This window comes from Pyrus communis, chromosome 12 (genome assembly GCF_963583255.1).
Source record: "Pyrus communis chromosome 12, drPyrComm1.1, whole genome shotgun sequence".
NCBI classification, from domain to species: domain Eukaryota; kingdom Viridiplantae; phylum Streptophyta; class Magnoliopsida; order Rosales; family Rosaceae; genus Pyrus; species Pyrus communis.
Window position 1 is genome coordinate 5,127,968 of NC_084814.1, and position 21,087 is coordinate 5,149,054.

The following is a 21,087-nucleotide window of genomic DNA, read 5'->3' on the forward strand; positions in this document are numbered from 1 at the left end:
TGAATGTGTTTTTGAACTTTAATCCTCAAAGAAGATTAGAATAAAAGCTGGTGTTAGATTACATATTGATTTTAATTCTTTATTGTGTACTTAATTTAAGTTTATATTATAATTTGTTTTAATATTTATGGTTATCTTATTTAATGTCTTCACTTGGGTTAATTACACTAACACCCTAACAGGTTGATCGTGTTTTCACAAAACCCCCTCACGTTCGAAACATAAAACTAACACCCCTTAAGGTTCTAATTTACTTTCACATAAACCCTGTAGGGTTGACATCACCTTAAAATATTTTCTTAAAGACAAATTTTCCCTCATTTTTAATTACTTTAAAAAATAAAAGTAAAAACCTTTTTAAAAATAGGGTTTAGGCCTCCCCTTTGCATTCACCACAACATAAGAGAAATTCTTAACATGCTTCAGGAGCTAGCCGTCCTCACAAGAAGCTACTCCTTCGTCTCCATTTTTCAATCAATCAGTCTCTCCACAAGTTTGGCCTCACTCTCTGTCATAAAAAAATATAAAAACTGCTGAATTCCCAAGAATCTTCCTCACAAAATGCAAGTTGTCGTTGGAAACCTTGAACTTTTTTATACCGAATTCTGGAGAAGATCCGAGTACATGGTAGAGGAAGAAAGATAACAATATTTCTTTAATTTTATTTCTATTTTTTTCTTTATTGTTGAATGTAAGATTTTAATTTGGATTTTAATTCTATTTATTCAAAGGATTTTTCATTTTTTAAAAAAAGTATAATTAATAATGAGGACAAATTTGTCCTAAAGGGGTAATGTGAAAGTAAATTAGAACATCAAGGGGTGTTAGTGTTACATTTCAAACGTGAGGGGGTTTTGTGAAATCACAATGAATATGAGGGGGTGTTATGTAATTAACCCGTCTCCACTTAAATTTTAAATTTATTATTACATGTATTCTAATTCATTAAATGTGAAATCCCGTTCCTAGACTTTACTATTACAAACTACGTATTTGTATTAAAGAGAAATTACGGACATTAGAAGTTTCTTAAATAAAATAGGAATTTAACATTTTGAGGGGTTCCTATTATTTTGGAAAGGGACCAATGAGAGAATAAAATACAGAAAAAAAAAAGAAAAAAAAAAGAAAAGAGAAATCGGGGAGACCAACCAGAAAATGGGGGAGAGGATGAGAGAATAGGGGGAGGAGAGGAGAGAGGGGGGCTAAATCGAGAAAGGACAGAGAAAGGAAGGCGACCAATGGAGAAAGAAGAAAGGAGGGAAGGGAAAGGGGAAAGCAGCACGGGATCATGGATCCCTTACCCAAATCTTTACGACTCGACCCAATCGGAAACAATGAAACCGTTGGTTCCTCCAGCCAAATTTCGGTGAATTAAGCTGAGCCACCACCTGGAAGCGTCTCACCATTGTCTTACATTCAATTCTCATCCATAAAATGGAGTTGTTGCCTCGGATTTGGTAGAATCGAAGTCGTCAACTTCGAGGGCACCAGGCGGTGATTCACCGTTTTCTGCAACCTTCCCCATCGATCTTCACCATCAACATACCTCCCTTAAGCTCAGGAACAATGCCCAATCATTGGTTGGAACGTTGGAGTCAATTTGAGGACGAATCAAGGAACACCTAATTCTAGGGTTTCCACTAATCAAGGCTGATTTCAGGCGTTTCCCAGCCGAATTGGACTTCGTCCCAGGTATACAAATTGCTCCCCTCATTGAGATCTACATGCCTATAGAATTTGGTAATTTTTGGAAATAGTTGAATTTGGCCGGCTGCCGCGTACAGTGGTGGGGCTTAGGCCGAGACCTCACCTGCCCTTCCTAGACTGATTTGGATACCTTGATTCCATATGTGACGTTAGATTGAGGAAATCTCGTCGTAGAACTATAGTTTTGATAGAGACCGCCACTTAGGTATTATATGAATTGACGATTTGACTGTTGGATCAGCACCAAACTTAAATACGTGATAGTAAATAACATTTGAGGATATTAGGAACTGACAGATTAGGAATCTTATGTACGGATATTCTCAAATTGATTTCCTAAGTTTGTAAAATTAAACGTTGGCCGCCACTTAATTTAGCAATTGGTGGAGATCCAACCGTTGGATCATTCCAAAATTTTAAGATATTGTTCTAGGAAATTAAAAAGACCCTTGGGAATTTATGGATCATAAATATGATAGGCGAATTTTCCAGATTAGATTACTAGAGTTGTGGACCGTACCCTCGACTTTGATTGACAGTTGACTTTTTAGTTAACTAGCCGAATTATTCTAGCGTGTCGTTTAGCTTAGAGTGCTATTAAGATTTCTTGGAGCTTAATGGGCTCATCATGATGACGTGTGTCTCGATTTATGTACTAATGGCGCCATATTGAGTAATACTTGTTTCTTAAATGTGATTTCTATTGAATTGTTATTTTTATTCTTAGCCATCAATCTAGGTTTATTAATTGTGATTCGACTATAGATTGGAAACGTTTATGAAATGTGGTTTGTATGACGTGTATGATTGTTTTTATGACAATGTGAACCTGGAATCTTATTAGAAGTATTATTAATAACTTTTATGCTAGTATGACAAGATAGATAGTGGTCATGAGAAGTTGATAGTGTAGGTGACTACGTTGTAATTTATAGGGATGATGATGTTTAGATATACCTGGTACATTTGGTAAGTACTATATCCACATAGATTTTGTTGAGTAATGGTCTAAAATCCCTTCTACTCAACGATTCCGTTGAGTGATGGTCTGAAATCCCTTCTACTCCGCGATTCCATTGAGTGATGGTCCGGAATTGTATCCACATGGATTCCATTGAGTGATGGTTCGGAATCCTTTCTACTTCGCAATTCGTTGAGTGATCGTCCGGAATCGTATCCACGTGACGTGTTGGTTCCTTGGATTTGATTTCAGCTTCAAAGATGTAGGCTTCAGCTGAACTGTGTCGCTCTAGCCCTGCATTTTGGCTTATGATATGTGTTATTGATTAATGTTGGTTGTGATTGTTATCATTATGATTAGACTTGTTAACCAATATGGCTAGAGAATAACATTGTGCTTCGTTGACTGTTCTTTGAGATGTTGCATACTATGAATTGTGGTATTATGTGAAACATAGTGATTTATATGATTGATGAATTGGGAAGCATATGTGTGAGAATGGCTTACTTGCGTGCATGATAAGGTGATAATTATTGTTTGGTGTAAGGTTGATGTGTAGTGTGGTACTCTATGATTTCTGCTAGAAGTATTTTATGAAAAGATTAGAGTTTGACGAATGACGAACTACGAATGGCTTGATCCCTGTTTAGGGTACGTAGGCAATTTAACAAGGAGGCTAGATGCAGCCATAAAGTGTACGAAACATTACTACGCTGTTGGATTGTGAGTTGTGCTTTGTACATATCCTGGAGGCGGGGTATGTTAGATATACATGTAATTGGTGACGTCACGTGTCAATCCTGGACGAATGTCAGGATTAGGGCGTGACATTAATTTTTTTTTTTTAAATTCCTCTAATGAATGTACCTAAACATTTGTACCATAATATATTTTACTGAGCTAGTGTACTGAAACGTGCATACCTAAATATATTAAAATGAATTAGTGGCACATAAGGAAATATGCAAAAACATAAGTGTAGTGAAGAGTCCGTATCTAAACATATTATACTAAACTCGTGTACTGAAATATCCGTATCTAAATAAATTATAACAAACTAGTGTACCAAAATATCCATACCTAACTATATTATACTAGCGTACTGAAAATGTTCGTACCTAAATATTGTAATAAACTAGTGGCACATAAGAAAATATGTAAAAAATAAGTGAACCAAAAAGTCTTTATCAAAAATATTTTCTTGTATAAGATACTTACCATAAATTGGAGATGCAAAATGTCAACAAATAAAAGCTAATTCTTTTGAATTCAAATTAGTAATAAAATTTGCAATATTTTTCATATAATTTAATTCAAGGACACCATAAAATTATAAATTAAAAAAAAAATATTGAATGCATATGTTGACATTAAATAGAGTATAGAGACTAAAATGAATTTTTAATTTTGTATAAGACATTTTTCTAAACTTCATCTTATTTAAGGATTAAAATCTAGTCTTCTAATTTTTGAATCCTTAATTATATTATGATTTTAGATCAAAATGTATGAGAAATTCTTGTGCATGACAGTAACACTAATATGTAGTTTTACTAATCCACTCATTATAACACGTATGTTAGTCACATTATATACGATTTATAAATTCACACATTATAAACGTATATTAGTACCAATACCTAGTTTTACTTTATCCTAGAAGATACTCTCACTTATTTTATAAGACGGTACGCGTTAGGTACACACGTCTTTGTAAAATAAGCGAACTGATGAGTATGAAATCAAAATTTCTTTTTCTCCTCCTTTTTTCCCTGGAAATGGTGGTATGAAATGCTCTCACGCTGTCCTCGTGCTACTAATTTGTGGCTCTTCTCCCTTCATTTTACTCTGATCGATCACTAACTGGTGCAGGAATTTCACATGTTGTTGGTTGCTCTCATAGCTAAAGTTGACTCCGCGTGCTTAAAAGTCTTTTTTGATGATGCGATGGGAATTATGCCTTTCACTTTCTCACTCCACAAAGATGACAGGGAAAGGCAAAAAACATATAAATATCGAATCCAATATCTTTACTCAATCTTGGATGTGGGATTTCAACACAATCCGGCCGTGTTAGCTACAGTGAGATATGAGACATCTACCTCTGATTAAAATATTAAACATGTTTGCCTTGCGCCCTAGTTAATTAGAGCTTTCTTATTATATACTGGATCATGCACAACGTGGTACATGAGTGATAAATTAAGCAAATTACTTTGAGTGATAAATTAAGAAATAATACGGGTATGGAAAAAAGGCAAGGGTTCCTATCGTTTTAGTATTAAAAAAAGATATACTACCGAGTACCACCGACCAGCCGTAATTATAAAGGTCACTAAAAGTTCATCCACACACATACAAAATAGACCTTAATTAAGCTAATTAACTGAGTTATGAGTAGAGACCAAATGGGGGAGAGAAGTGAACAAAAAGAATATATAGGTACTCTTTTGTTTAATTAGTGGGCGAAGTGCAAAAGTGGAGGGTCACAGTACATCAACAAAGAATCGACATTTTTTACAAGTCCAAATAATAAAGTTCAAAGGACTTAAACAAGGATGGGTACGAACAAAGAGCTTTTACATGTTGAGTGTGCATCAACAAGGAACACACCATTTTTTGTCCTGGCAAAGTTAAAAGGACTGAAACAAAGAAATAATGTGTTTAACTACATCTTTACATGAAGATGTATAAAAAGGCTTATTAAATAATCCCATTAACTACTAATAGGTTGTTATCCACCTCATTCTCTGCAACTAAGGCTATTGTCAGTTTCTTGTAGTGCTAGAACTGATTAATAGTTGTCAACTTAGCACAACTTTTTGGGACCTCGAACATCAATCATTCATTAAGGCCAACGCTACTTAAGTTTGGTTTCTTTAATATCTTTTTATCAGTGATATATTAATTGGTTTTAGAAAATAAGTGTAGTTTTCCTCAAGATAATCAAAGTTTCAGCGATAAACACACATATTTTAGCTCGTCATACATATTCTTTTAATCTTCTTCATTAATCAGCTAAATTTTTTCAATATGATAAAAATTAAAACAGGTGTGTGTAATCACTTCTGTTCACAGTGGCGAAGCCACATAAGAGCAAGGAGGTGCAGTTGCACCTGTGGTTGTTGAAGATCGATCCTAAGAGCGAGAATCCGCCCTTTTGATTCCTCTGAACCTGCACGAAACTGTTCTGTTTTCTACTTTTTTACCCTCACAACACCATGATATTCTTCTCTCCCTTCTCATGTATTCCTGCGACTGTGACTGATTGGATGAGGAGAAGAGATATGAGGTGGAGCGACAGTTTGTGCTCATAGAAAATGGGTTGTACGTGGAGCTATCAGCTGAGCCAGTTTTGAGATTGATAAAACTTCCAGCTTCTCAAGTGTTCCAAGGGCATGTCAGTGGTCCTGGGTCTGCTAGCGCTAGCATTTCATGAAAATTCACATCGTGATTTTACATGCACTCCCTTTATTCTTTCCAGTTACCCTTTTCAATCTAATGAATTTAGTCTTATGTTGTCTCTCTGTTTTTGATGTTTTTCATGGTGGTCTTGTTCTTTTGGTTGGGGGTAGTCATTATTTGTGTTTGTGTTTAAGATGTATTAATTGCAGTATTACCCGATTACGGAATTTTAAACATGTCGTTAGAATAATTATTTTGATGTTTATGATTTGATTGTTCACTTTTTTTTTTTCAAGACCTTTTACCCTTTTAAATTTCACCCCTATCTCTACAATTTCTAACTTCACCATTGTCGTCCATATTCAACAATTATCGATAAACTACCGACCCAGCAGCATAAAGATGTAAAGTGGCTTCCTGGTCTAAAAACACAGCATAATACAACTTAAAACTGATTTGAGTTATGAGTAGAGACCAAAAAGAGGTGTTGGAAAACAAGAAAGAAAGAAAGAAAGGTGCTTTTTTGTTTGGTGGAGTTTGCATAGTGGAGGGGTCAGAGTACATAAACAAGGATAAAGCACAATACTTTTGCCGAGTCCAAATAAAAAAGGTTAAGAGGGACTGAAACACGGAAATAAAAATGCATTAGACGACAGAGCTTTTAAATACACCATAATTTTCTTGAATTTTTATCACAAATAATTATTTATTTATAGCAAATATATAATTTTGGTCTTTTATGTTTTGAATCAATCAGTTTCATCCTCTATGTTTTGCCTAACACATTAATTTCATTTTTGTTGTCAAGTTACGTTAGAAATTTCGTTACTGTGTTGATATGGCAACCGTGTGGCATATTCTTATTTGTTATCATGTTCCACATGGTTGCCACATCAGCATACTAACATAATTTCTAATGAAATTAGATGGCAAAGATGAAATTGATGTGCAAGGCAAAACATGAAGGATAAATTAATTGATTGGTCCAAATCATAAAGGACTAAAATTATGTATTTGCAATACATAGAACCATTTGTGATAAAAAAAATAAAAAAAATTTCCCTAAGAAACAATCATTTGTTTGATACACTTATAATTTTATCTAATGAACTTCATAGAGACCACCATTTAACATATTTTGAAGATCACACGATATGACAGTTGATGAATGGATTCCTTCTTAAAATTATTATAAAAAAAAATCAAACCATTAACCACCACATCATGAGACGGTTGACAAAATGTGGTAACAAAAGATAGTATTTCTAACAATTTCCATGTCTAAAATAATACAAAAATATATAATATTTTATAGTAACCAACGTTAGTTGCACAAGATAAAGTGAGTAAATGACATCAGTGGCTCATAAACCCATTAGACACTTATAGGCCTTTACCTAATACTCATTAACTTGTCATATGCTGATGCGGAGTACTATCGGGTTCGTTAATGAGTAATTAGGTCAACAATAATTTGGTATGAAGTCTCTATTTATTGAAGTTTAACCCAACCTCTTTCTTGCAGGTAAAGAATAATATCACTAAATCATAATGCTCAACAATATCGAGTGATTTAATAAGAATAAAACAAACAAGTCGAGTTAGAATTTGACTAATACTCAACACGTAATTTAGTTGAGTTAGAGTTAACATAACGTTACACGACGCTTATTATTTTTTTGGCACATACGGGCTCGTTTGGAAATAATTTTTTAGAAAACACTTTAACTCACTTGAAGTGCTTCTTGAAAGAAATACTTAATAGGTGCTTTCCCAGAAAGAACTTAAGTGCTTTTTTGAACACATAAGGAATTTTAAATTTTTCTGCGTAAGATATTCAGAAATACTTTTAAAGATCCAAAAGAATTTTTCATTAATTTATAAACACTTCCAAACATGATGTACCTAAACATATAGAACACGCTACCTCTCATTCCCCACAATTTCCAACTTTTTTGCGTGGGCATAAAAAATATTCCCTTTGGTGGCCGGTGGGTAAACTTTCCACTCTTAATTTGTACCAAATATAGTCGTAGTAGCAGTACGGCACCAAAGATTGAAAGCGACTGACGAATATAGTCTAATGTGGTCGAGAGGTGAAGGAGCAAATGACACAGAGATTGGTTTCTTAAAGTAATTAAGAAAAAGAAAACCTAATAAAAAACTGATTAGTGTGCAAATATGGATAAAACCAAATGCTGCAATACGTAAGCAAGAACTGCACGTGACTCATGAGGGAGAGAAGACTCAGAAGTGGGAGTGGAGTGATTTAACAGATATAAATATAAGGGTTTTGAGGGAATAATGCGAAATGCGAAGGTGCTTTTTTGCCTCCCTTTGAGGGTTAATTTGTTCCCATGCAGAATTGAAAGAATAATTCTAAGGGATAGCTAAATTAATCATGTAGGACTGATTAAGTTATACATACAAGTTAATCATGATTTTTATTCCACAAGAATGTGCCAGCTATATTTATTTTCACATTGAAACTTGGATTTGAGAATAAATTGGGTCATGGTATAGTTCAGTTGCCTTTTTCTTTTTGTTCATGGTATGTCTACCTTCACCGAACACATATGGTTTATTTTTTTATTTTTTATTTTTTTCTATTAGTAAACGTTAGCTTTACCTTAAAATCATCTAAATAATTAATAATTCCAACACCAAATGTTTTGGATTACTCATAAAACAGGTTGTTACCAAATTTTGTGCAATTGGAGGCCAATATAATTGATAAATTATTCATAATCCTTCATTAAAGTTATGAGTTTTTTAGTAAACTTAGTGCAAATGCGGCATACATGTTTGCCCGTATATAAGTCTCAAGATTACTACGTTATAAATTTAATAAATTAACATACAATCAATGAGACATAAGGTACAAATTGATACAATTTCAAAACCGTAAAGTGCAATATGAAAAAAGTTAAAACTGTGACTCATTTTGAAAATCATCCCAACCCAAAGGGTAGTTAACCCATCAAAATTAATATAATCATTATTGCAAAAATTGGGTTTCATTAGCATAACTTGTAGAACCTGGATTGTGCTTAGATCCACTGTGCGCGATGGGGGATCTAGGAGAAAATATTTGGGGGTATGCTGGGGCTGGGCGGTTGGAGTGATAATTAATTGTGCGTGCAGGGCACCAAAGTTTTTAGATGGAAATAGCACGCAAATTTTTACTGAAGCATTTCATCGTATAATTAGTGAATATATATGTGGTCATTTGTGAAACAATTTTGTGTGCATGTGACACATCCCGACCTGGAATGCTCATTTGGACTCCGAATCGAGCTGTGTTGGCCGACACCTAGAAGGTGACAAAGCCATAAAGTGTAGTGTAGTGTAGTGGAAAATGTGAATAAATTTAAACCTAAAAGTGCCTAAATATAAAAGTGCGTTGTAAGCGGGAATGAACTTGTTCAACAATGATAAAGAACTCGTCTGTGAAGCCAAACAACATTTCTCTCTCCCAAGTCAACTTTATCCATTTTTATTTTCCCCAGAAAATTGCTTTCCATCAATTCCCGGAAGAACACGCAATTGCTAGAGGTGAAATCCAGGCAATACCCAATTGGCCTTAATCTTCAACAGTCGAGTCCTTAATTATTGACCAAAACCTTGCAGATAGGAAACATAAACTATCTGTGAATATCCATATGAGGAGGACTAGTAATGTTTAGCAAAAGAACCCGTAGATTCTCAAGTCTCATGCGTGGCTTTATTAAATGTGTAGTTAGTTGGACAAATTTTTTTCAGCTTTGATAAAAAATATGCAGCCATTTTTTTGGAGGAGAAATTTCGCATGCATGCTGGTGGATAAACTGAGTCAAGGTTAGGTTCAAAGCAAGACAATTTGCTTTTTTATTTTTCCTTAAATACGACTTTCATTTCAACCAAAATTTGGAGTTCAAATATAGAAGTGATTTTGCAACCAACAAATGTAGAAGTGATAAAAAATTCTACGCGGTAAGTGAACCATTGTTGACTTAACAATATAAATAAGGATAATGCTTATATTCTCTCACCTTTCGTTTTATATTAGGTTTTGTAAGAATTTGAGAAGGCATCTGATGTAAATTAACAAGTCATGTATTGCACAAATCGCTTTATATTAGTTACAAAACAAAAATACTTGTTAATGCTTCAGCCCGAAGAAAAAATCCCGAGTAAGCAGCTGGGTATGAAATAACAACTAGCTAGCTAGTTTCTCCTTCATTATATACGTAAGACCCAAGTAAGAATAGTTGAAAAGATAGAAGAATAAAAGTACATCGACATTGTCAAAGGGATGCGATGAAAGGGGAAACGCAAAAAAAGGAAGAAAAAACAACTTTTTTTTTTTTTTTTTTTTCTGGCATAAGTGTATATTTAAAGTGCCAATAACCACACTGCTATTGAAAACTAGCAAATTAAGCGGAGGAGAAACCTCTAGAACATGGTATCCAAATGCACCCAATATTGTCATGAGGTTTAGCCGGAGAAGATGCATGGGCTACATAATAAATATGTTTCTTATAATTGCCATTGTTATCAAACCGATAATTTAGGTCATGAGTACTCCAATAAACGAGTAATTATAAATATGGATTATAAGTTTTGTCCAGAGAAAATAATGATTCTAGGTTTTGCTTGCAACTTGGCTAAGTCACGATCATGTAATTTAATATTTTTTTTTAGAGCGATAGCGTTAATGATCTAAATAGTAAGTTGTTAATAGAAATCAATGAGAATCGACCACAAATCAAAGTGCATATGCTCCATCGCATGTAATTTAATATCTTAGCAAGTTTCGTTTCTTTTGAATGGTTCTTTATCCACTCTGCCGATTGCAGTACTTGTAAACCAAACTAAATGTAGTCTGAAATGAAAGTAGAAGCCACACGGTTGAGCGAGAGGGTTCGACCAAATCCTAAAACCTTATTAGTCTTCATTTGATTTCCTGTTTAGTTATTTGGGCGATGAGTTGACAATTTTGCATTATGTGGATTTTCATTCTATAAGACTGCATAACATATTCCGTACAGGTAAGGGAATGATATAAGAAGACCTTATTTATATTTTATATAATATATGTCTTGTTTAGTGACACAATTGATAGATCTAGATCTGTATATATATTATTGTTCAATAGTTGTTAGCTAATAAGACAGATTTCCATTTGGTTTGATATATTGGAAAATTGGAAATTTTCCATTCTTTGACATTACGTTCAAATAGGAAAAAGGCCCTTTCGTATTACTGAAATTATTAATTACATGAACACAAAAATTGATTTATGTGTGAAAGCAATCTTCATAATTTTATTCTTTCTTTTTGCTTGGTAAGCAAGGCATGTTGGCATGGTACAAGAAATCGCGTCATATTTTGTAGATTACAGTGTGAACTCCATTTTTAATAAAAGCCAGACTACTAATACAAATTGACTAAACCTGTATTAGACATCTAATATATAATAAGGCTAAACTTTTGGTCCTCCTAGGTTTCAAACTATTATCTTCATTTGGATATTAGGTATCTTTCTAGGGCAGTTTTACCAACAACCCTCTTTTGAACCAAAAGTTGCTTTCGGAAATTTCCCCAAGTAAAGGGCACATACTTTCTAGGGTTGGTTTTTGCATCCATGAGCTCAAGAGGGCAGTCAATGAGGGCAGAATTACGGGGGCTCATGAAATATGCTGCTGAAAGCCTATTCTTCTCCTTGTTAACCACTGCTCTATGCACTACACTCCTCAGCTTCCCATTAGTCCAAGCCTGCAAGAAAATTACACATACAGTTACAACTTTGTACAAAAACTGAACTTTAAAAAAGGGGAAGTTTAACAAAAAACTCTCGATACTGTTCATTTTAACGAAAAACCATATTTTTACACTAAAAAGTCAATCCTGGTACTATTCACTTTACCCTTTATTTTGTCCTTATCGTTAAAACTCAAAATTTTCAAATTTTTTTCATAAGTTTTCCTTTTAAAAAAAAGGTGTAATCCAGATTACAGCCTCACAACATTAGTAAGGGAACATTACTGCTAAATGTATATGTGCATGCAATTGCTTGAGAGAGAGAGAGAGAGAGTTACTTCAAGGGTGTCACCGATGTTGATGATGAAAGAATTTTGAACAGGACGGATTCCAATCCATTTGTCGTCACTTGTCAGAACTTGCAGGCCGCCAACATCATCTTGTAACAATATGGTTAATGTATGTGGGTCTGAATGGCTCCCAAGCCCAAGACATTTTTCAGGGAGGGGACAAGGAGGATATCTGTTGACCCTGATCATGGTAGCCTCTTTTTCCTGAAAGTTCTTTGTGAAAAAGTTGTCTGGAAGGCCCAGTCCATGAGCTAACATCTCCAAAATTGTCATTCCCAAATTGTCCAGTGCATTCAAGTAACCAATCATTGCATTGCTGATACATATTCCAAACATTGATTTGAGTTAAACTATACGAAGAAAAGTTAGACTTGACAATTTCTTATACGACACAAAAATAATACGAAAATAATGGATTTTGGGTCAACACGATTATTATTCGAGTCGTTATCGGATGACTCATTAAGAACCCGTTAATAATAGGTCCTTAACGGATACACATGCAGGTAACCCATTTCGATCCATTAAGAAAAAAAATTATTTTTATAATTTCAAAGTTAACTACTAAAAATACTTATTATAAAACTAAATAGCCATAGTGTATATATTGTATATTAAATATGTATTATGGTGTTATTATTCTATATAAGTTAAGAAAATTAAGTTTTATTTATTTATTTTTATTATGAGAGTTTTTGATTGTCATTACTAGGATAAATTTTACTTGACCTCTAGTCCAAAATTAAAATCAACTAGTATAGTATTAGTATAAGCAAGAAGGCAGACCTACAAGTGTGATAAATGTGAAACAATATATAAACACTTGTGATTGCATCATTCTTCCATGAGTAGACATTGGTTACACTTACATCGTCGTTTAGACTCCACAACCTTGAAACATAGCTTCCTTGATTTTGCAAATCCTTTGAACATTTGATATTTTGTAATATATAATATTTGAATGATAAATGTGTTTTTATGTTTTGAATGTGACAATGTGGTATGTATATACTAATTTAGTATTATGCTTTTCATTTGATTATTTATTGTTTTAAAATATATTTTCTTTAACAGGTAACGCATCGAGTAATATTACCCCTTAATATTAACGTGTAGATTACGGGTATGGTCATATTACCCGTTTAATTTAACGGGTATTACACAACACGGCCTATTAAAATATTAGGTATGACACGAACATGGAAAAAACGATATGAATAACATGTCTAAGAAAAATGCTAGCTAGGCCAGTCGTTTGTTGGTGCATGATTGATTTCAGGTCATTGATGCATGTGGGTTTTTTTTTTTTTTTTAGTACATCGATATTTTTACACTAAAGGAGGGGGAGTTCGGCTAAGCCACATAATGGGCAACCTAATTTGGTATCAAATTCGCCATTCACGAGATTCGAACCTAAGGCCTCTCACTTCCAAGTGAAGAGGAATATCACCACACTATAGTATTGAATGACGAGATTTTATTGAATATACATACATTTATCGTCAGAAATCACTCACGTGCGTTTGAATGACATTTTAGCAAGTGTGGTATTATCTACACATCTCTTTTTACCTTTCACACACCTCTTGATTGTCGGCCATTGGGTTGAATGAATTAAAGATCAAAGGACATGAATTAATAAAAAGTGTGCGAAAGATAAAAAAAGTGTGTGGATGACACCACCCTTTAAGCAATCATCTTAAACTGTTACTAACGAATAAAATTATAGTTCCAATAACCATTTGGTATAGCCATATTTAACTTTCACTTTATTGGAGAGGAGATTTTAACTTGAATTACATGGACAACAGTTTGTAGAAAACCAAAAAACTATTTGCGCCATACGTATTGAGAGAGGTGGTAAGTTTTTTTTGTATTAATTACCTCTAATTGATCAACTGTTAAAACCATTAAATATCATACATGACCTAAGAATTCAAACTATATGATATATATGTATGAAAATCTTACCTAAATTTGTGATTTGTTGGCCACCAAAAACCTTTGTTGCAATTTTCTTATAGAATTCACATACATTTACAGTTAGAAATCACTCACATGCACTTAAGCAATCATTTTAGCAATCATCTTAAACAACTACTAAAGAATAAAGAAAATTTTCCAATAACCATTTTGGTATAGGAGCACTTAGCCTTTACTTTGTTGGAGGAGATTTAAAGTAACATATGGGCAACAGTTTGTTGATTAAAGAACAGAACTATTTTACCACATGTATTGAAAGAGGTGGCCAGCAAATATGGAACAAATAGACAATATCTCTAATTAATGTACTGCTAATTAAACCATACATGATCTAAAAATTCAAGTATGTATGGTATGAAAATCTTACCTAAATTGCTGGTGTTGATCACCAAAAACTTTAGTTGCAAATGCAACTACCTGTTGAGGGGACTGAAGTAACTGTAAGATCTCTGCCCAAGGTAAATTTTTTTCATAATCAGGGTTTGTGGCACAGTAACCCAGTGGTAAAGTAGCTGATCTGACACCCTTCACTTTCTTCTCCATTGGAAGGTCAAACAGCCCATTTAAACTCCCTATGAAATTCTCTATGATCTCCAAAGCAACCCCATGATCCACTAACTTGAAGAACCCCGACTTCTCACAAGCACTCACCATCACTCGGCACACCTTCTCGTAGTCTGGGTTTTTCCTCCCATCCAAAATACCTTGGAGACTTATGACAGGGATGTCATCTGTATCTGCAAAGTCTTCGTGGTTTATGGCTGGCCATTCTTCTTTCGACCAAATGAAATTCTTCACAATTAGTTTTTGTCCCATGGAGAGTGACTCAACATATTGTTCTTCACTCTGCAAAGCCATGCCAAAATCTCAGAGAAATTAGAGTTTCTCAAAAGCGTGCTATTTTTTTGCTGTATGCAGCAGATTTTGCAAAAGGGTGATATATGCAGCAGTTTTGGGATTGTTTATCTAAATGCTTCTTTTTGTAGCCATATAGTATGCTTTGTTAAGTGTGATAAATTGTTGTTGATTGTAGTTTCCAAGAAGATTCAATGGGTTGGACTAAAAATTTTCTTGGATTCAAAGTATCATTGTTGCCTAGGTATATATGATGAGGCTGTCTTTTAGTGGGAAAAAAAACATGAGATTCCTTCGAGGTCATTGGAGATAACTAGGATTCCAACTAAAGAAATGAACTTGTAGAAAAAATGGGATCTGTTAGCCGTCCATTTGGCCATTGGATTTTGATTTTTAAGTTGTGTGTCACTACAAGAAAAATAGATCCATCGTTTAAGATATTGCCCGATGAATACATTTGCCGGTTATGAACTAATTTACGCAACGGAGTATTGCTTAACCGACGGAAAGGAACTGGTCAGCATGTCGTATTTAAATATTGTTGTAAGATATTTCGACGGACAGAGCCGTCGAAAGATATGAGTTTAAGAGACGACTTTTCCGTCGGGCAACTTAAAAACAACATATTGCAAAAATGGAAATAAATATATACAACCCAAAAAAAATTGTTCACCCAAATATATTACAAAAAGAAAAAAAAAGAAAAAAGAAATTGTAAACTATGGTAGGGTTTGGTCATTGCTGGGACAACTGCTAGGGATTTCTTGGAATGGCGGCACAAGCTCAGGCAGGAAGGTGAATCGTAAAGCCAAAAGCTGATAAGCTTTGGGATATGGCTTTGAAGTATTGATGGACTAATTCCCTTTGGCGTGCCACCTCCTCCTTTACTTGCCAAGTCTGGAATCGGTCTCAGTCACTGTAGTGGAACTCGATGAGGAACAAGACTTGACTTCCTGAACCCGACCCTCTCCTAGGCCGTAGACTTCCTTGCCCTTCCTTCGGCCAACCCCGTCCATCAGCACCTGGAAAGACACCTTTGGGTCAGGTGCCAGCTTTTCCACAGGCACGTTAGGATGCTGCTAGGAGAGATTGGTGAGGTAATCATGCTTCTTCTATACCATTGAAGCTTATAAAAAAACAAAGATTACGAAGTTAGATTAATTACAATTTAAACCATAATTACAGTAATAAAAGTTATAATTGAAAGTTACAAAAAAAAATACTTACAAAAATCCCATATGCGACCTTGTTGCCATAATTAGCGTGGGTCTCTACCCAAACCACCACTTTTGAGAACTTCTCCCTAGCTTCCCGCCGTTCCTCGACTAGGTATGATAGAGTTCAAGAACTGGAATGGTGCTCGTACAACTTCTTGTCCTGATTTCCTTTATTTGCCGCTGATTTTTTCTGTACATTAAAATATTAGTTTAAATGAAGATGAAAAAAATAAATATAGGGAACCGGCCACATTTGGTGGTTTTTGGGTGTAATTGCAAGATATTATGCCAAATAATATCTTGCAATCAATTAGGAATTTAATCAATTAATTTAGGTAATTAATCCTATTTTGAATAAATATTTTGGCGGTTACCTTGTGGGGAGGATTTGATGAGGACGGATCAAATAGGTTTTGAATAAATACCTATTTTGATCACTTTTGACCTTGATTGAGTTGTGATTGTCTGCTACTAGCGCGTGGGAGTTTCAGTGCGGCTTGAAGGTAATTTTGTCTTTTTAACTCAAGAATCCATGTGTTGCCTTCATATTTTTCTCAATTATTTTTGGCTCCACAAAAAGTTTCAGGTAATAAATATTTATATTTTTTCTTTTTTTCCCAAAGGGGCCGGCCACACCCCTATAAATACCATCTCATTTCTCCAAAAACCTAATTCCAACTATTTTGCTAAATTCTCCGAATTTCTCTAAACATTTTTCCCTCAAATTCTAACTTTGGCATCAGAGGTTCTTTGGCCCAAGCCACCCCCCTCCAAATTCATCGTGGGCACGTAAGGCTCTTGGCCTTGACCTAAGATGTTAATTGTTTCGTAGGTGCAATTTTGTCCAAGAAGAAGAAGGTGGAAATTTGCATCCACAAATTGGTGATTTCATTGAGAATTGAGTCACATACTCGTAGAAGACTCTCGCATTCAAGGTTTTTCGTTTTCTTATTCATTTGTAGATTTTTTGTACGTTCTTGTTCCTAGAATTTTTTTAGTAAAAATTCTTTGAATAAATGTACAAGAAGAGTACAATGACGGGAAATTCGAAAACCTCCATCCTCGGCAAGGCCCACGACGCCATAACCACAACCCAAGCCGTGCCATTCAAGCCCACACCGCCTAAGCCCAAGGCAAGCCGGCCCGAGCCACTCAAGCCCAACGTAAGGCCAACACGTTGCCTAGCCAAGCTCTAGTCTCGCACCCACATACGCCGCACACCGAGCAACCCATTCTAGTGGCCCAACCCACTCCCGTGGCCTTCTAAGCAACCCAAATCAGTCCAAGACCGCTCCAACCTTCTCGGCTTCAAGTTTCTGGATCGACGATTGAACCGGGGGCATTTCATTGTATTTCTCCGCGGATTTGACATTTCCCAACTCAAATTTCGCACCCGTAGTCTACCACACTTCCACCACTCATGGAGACGCATTCTTTCCGAGTTCTTCCAACCTAAATGGAGAACAACACTTGTCTCGACAGTTATAGAGTTGACGAGCGCCCTCGAACAGCAAACGACCTTGGTGAATCAGTTTTTGTAGTGCACCGAGATGCAACGTGCCCCAGACAAGGTGTCCTGAAATAGGACAAGGGCAGACGAAGAACCTTTCCAGCAGCGTCTCGACAAGCAGCCATTCGATCAACCCCAAACCAAGCGTTTGGGCAGTGTACACTCTCGATTGGGCCCCTGAGATATCGTATACTTTCATCTTAGTACGCAGAGGAGCATCCACTCTCAACTAGGCCCGCACACGAGCATACATTCAAGATTAGGGCCACACTTCGATAATCAACATGAGTAACCTTCCAGGCGAAGTGTTCATTTGCGGCTAGGCCCGTAAGGAGTATCCTCCACCTCACATCGGAGTAAGCAGCATGAAGGATGGAAAGAAGCAGTCACTCAGTTCGGCTCAAGTTCAACCAGCAACCTTTGAAGAATTCCCTCTCTTGCTAAGAATTAACCATATGCACCACCGTCGCAGCATAGATGAGCCGAACACGTAAAAGAACAGCCTAGACTAGCAGGTTAACATCGAAGGCAGTCGAGAGCTCCACTACCCCCAACATAAGCATATTTAGGAAGAGGTAGAGAGGCTTTTAAACGAGCGATTGCATGATTTCCAACGTAATAAAGTAACCGACGAAGCATTACGACGGGACATTACCAATATGAGCAGGCCACCTTTCACAAATGAGATCGAGCAGGCAAAGCCTCTACACAAGTTTAGCATGTCACATTTCACATCTTTTAAAGGAGATGGAGATTCAGAAAGGCACTTGAAGCACTACAGAAGCACGATGGTCCTTTATCGAAACAACGATGGTCTTATGTGCAAGATATTCGCCATCATTTTACAAGGCGAGGCGTAAGATTGGTTCCACACCCTACCAGCACAATCCATCCAGAGTTTTGATGATCTTTCCTTGGTTTTCACCAAAGAATACTCATCATACCACTCGATAAAAAAGAAGTCCAACCACTTGTTTAACGTGAAGAAGAACCCAAAGGAGTTGCTCCGCGACTACGTGAAGAGGTTCAAAGCAGAGAAGATGAAGATAGTCGGATACGATAACTCAATAGCAAGTGCAGCATTCCAAAAATGACTCTCAGTAGAGCACCCACTATTTGGAGAATTGATCATGAAAGAAGATTTAACCCTGGCAAACTTTTTCGCTCTGGCAAAGAAGCATGCACTTTAGGACGAGGCTCGATGAGCAGACAAGGCACCCGAACAGCCTCGAAAAAAGTCAGCAATGGCTCAAAAGAAGGAGGATGGGAAGTAATACAACAAAAGCAGGCAGGAAGCCAAGCGTAGGGACCGACTTATGACCAAAGAAGGCCCGACGACCAAGAACTACTCCAAATTCTCAATCCTGATCCACCAAATCTTTTGCTACATCAAGAATGAGCCATGGTTCAAGTTGTTGAAGCAATCAAAGGAAGATACTTCCAAGTTGGATCACACCAAGTACTGTGCATTCCACCAAGGTCCCGGTCACATAAATGACGATTGCTACACTTGGAAGAACTACCTAAAAAAGCTCATGAAAGAAGGCAAAGTCGATAGATATGTGGACAAGCCAGTTGCATAGCCTAGAAGGAACGCATATGTCGACAAAAAGCCATCAACCAAGACGATTCGGATCAATGGCATCTTCGCCAAATCGGAACACTTGGGGGCCTCCAACAACTCCAAAAAGAGGAAAATCCAGCAGGCTCTACTAATCCTACGGGTCCAAACAGTCGATACCCAACCTAGACCCATCGTTGGCTTCACCGAGCAGGATGCCAAGGCCGTCAACTTTTCACATGACGACGCACTAGTAGTATTTGTCCAACTTGCCTATGCTATAGTTAACATAATGATGGTTGACAACGGAAGTGCGATCAACCTACTTCAACTCTCAGTAGTTCAAAAGATGGGCCTGGAAAACACAATTATACGTCGAGTGAAGGTACTTACTTGATTTAACGGGCACACCTCCATTGCCATCGGGAACATCACACTTGACGTGAAAACACCGCCAGTTGTCTTAAAGCAAACGTTCACGATCGTAAGAGACCTATCTCCCTACAATGAGATTCTTGGGAGACCTTAGCTGATAAAGCTGGACATCGTCACTTCCGTCAAGTATCAAAAAATTTGATTCCGCATCCCTGGAGAATGAGTTAGAGAAATCAAGTTTGACCAGGCCCCATCTCGACGATGCATTGTGCACGTATTGAAGGAATCAAAGAAGAAAACCTTTACCCCCATAGAGGCTACCAAGGTCCGAATGGACGATAAAACTACCAAATAGCAATTATAGTAAGCGAATTAAGAAGATGGTGTCCAAACCAATGTGCCAGCAGACGAGATAGGATGGAAACCCAAAGAGGATGCTGAAGAAAAAAACCGCGTTTGTGATCAAGCGAGGCACCTACTATTACAAGGTTATGCCATTTGGCCTCAAGAACGCGAGGGTCACTCATCAAAGGTTAGTAAACATGATGTTCAAAAAGCAAATTGGAGTAACCATGGAGGTTTATGTCGACGACATCATAGTGAAGGGCAAGCAGCGATCCGATCACATCGGTAACTTGGCGGAAACTTTTGACATCATTAGAAGGTACAAGATGAAGCTCAATCCCGCCAATTGCACATTTGGAGTATCTTTAGGCCGATTCCTAGGTACTTAGTAACCCAACGAGGAATCGAAGCACATCTCAAGCAAATCCGAGCGATCCTAAAGATAAAATCTTTGACTACCTTGAATGAGATCTAAAGCTTGACTGAACGAGTAGCCTCCCTCAACCGCTTTCTCTTGTGTTCCACCGATCAATGCAAACCCTTTTTCAAGGCCATCAATAGGGCATAACGAGACAAATGGGATGATGAGTGCGAAAGAGCTTTCCTAGACCTGAAGAAATATCTTACATCACCTTCTTTACTATCAAAGCCAGAGCAGCGAAAGACTTATACATTTACTTGGTTGTCTCTAAAGTAGCAGTAAGCTTTGCCCTTATACAAGAAGAGCTGGGGGCCCAACTGCATGTATTCTACACTTATAAAGCTCTTTTCGATGCGAAACTAGATATCCAAAGATCGAGAAATTAATTTTGCTACTAGTTGTTGCGGCTCTGAAGCTTAGACCATACTTTCAAGCTCATACAGTCATCATCATGACTTAGTATCCTCTGCGATCAATCCTACATGGTTTGGATGCTTCTCAACGAGTGATGAAATGGGCGTTGGAACTTGGCCAATATGGTTTAGTTTACTGACCTCGCATGGTGATAAAGGCCCAAGCCTTGGCGGACTTCATAGCGAAATTCACACCTAGCCTAGGTGACACAACAAAGCGGCCCAACGGCACCCTAGAA

General features: G+C 36.5%; 1 protein-coding gene across 1 annotated transcript; it reads right to left on the minus strand.

The window, feature by feature from the left end:
- Positions 1 to 11,578: 11,578 nt before the first annotated feature.
- Positions 11,579 to 15,009, minus strand: LOC137710353 (gibberellin 20 oxidase 1-like). Its single transcript, XM_068449305.1, has 3 exons — positions 14,519 to 15,009; positions 12,157 to 12,484; positions 11,579 to 11,833 (listed from the first exon to the last, which is right to left on the minus strand). Exons 1-3 carry the CDS (start codon positions 15,007 to 15,009, stop codon positions 11,579 to 11,581), a joined length of 1,074 nt encoding a protein of 357 aa, XP_068305406.1.
- Positions 15,010 to 21,087: the final 6,078 nt, after the last annotated feature.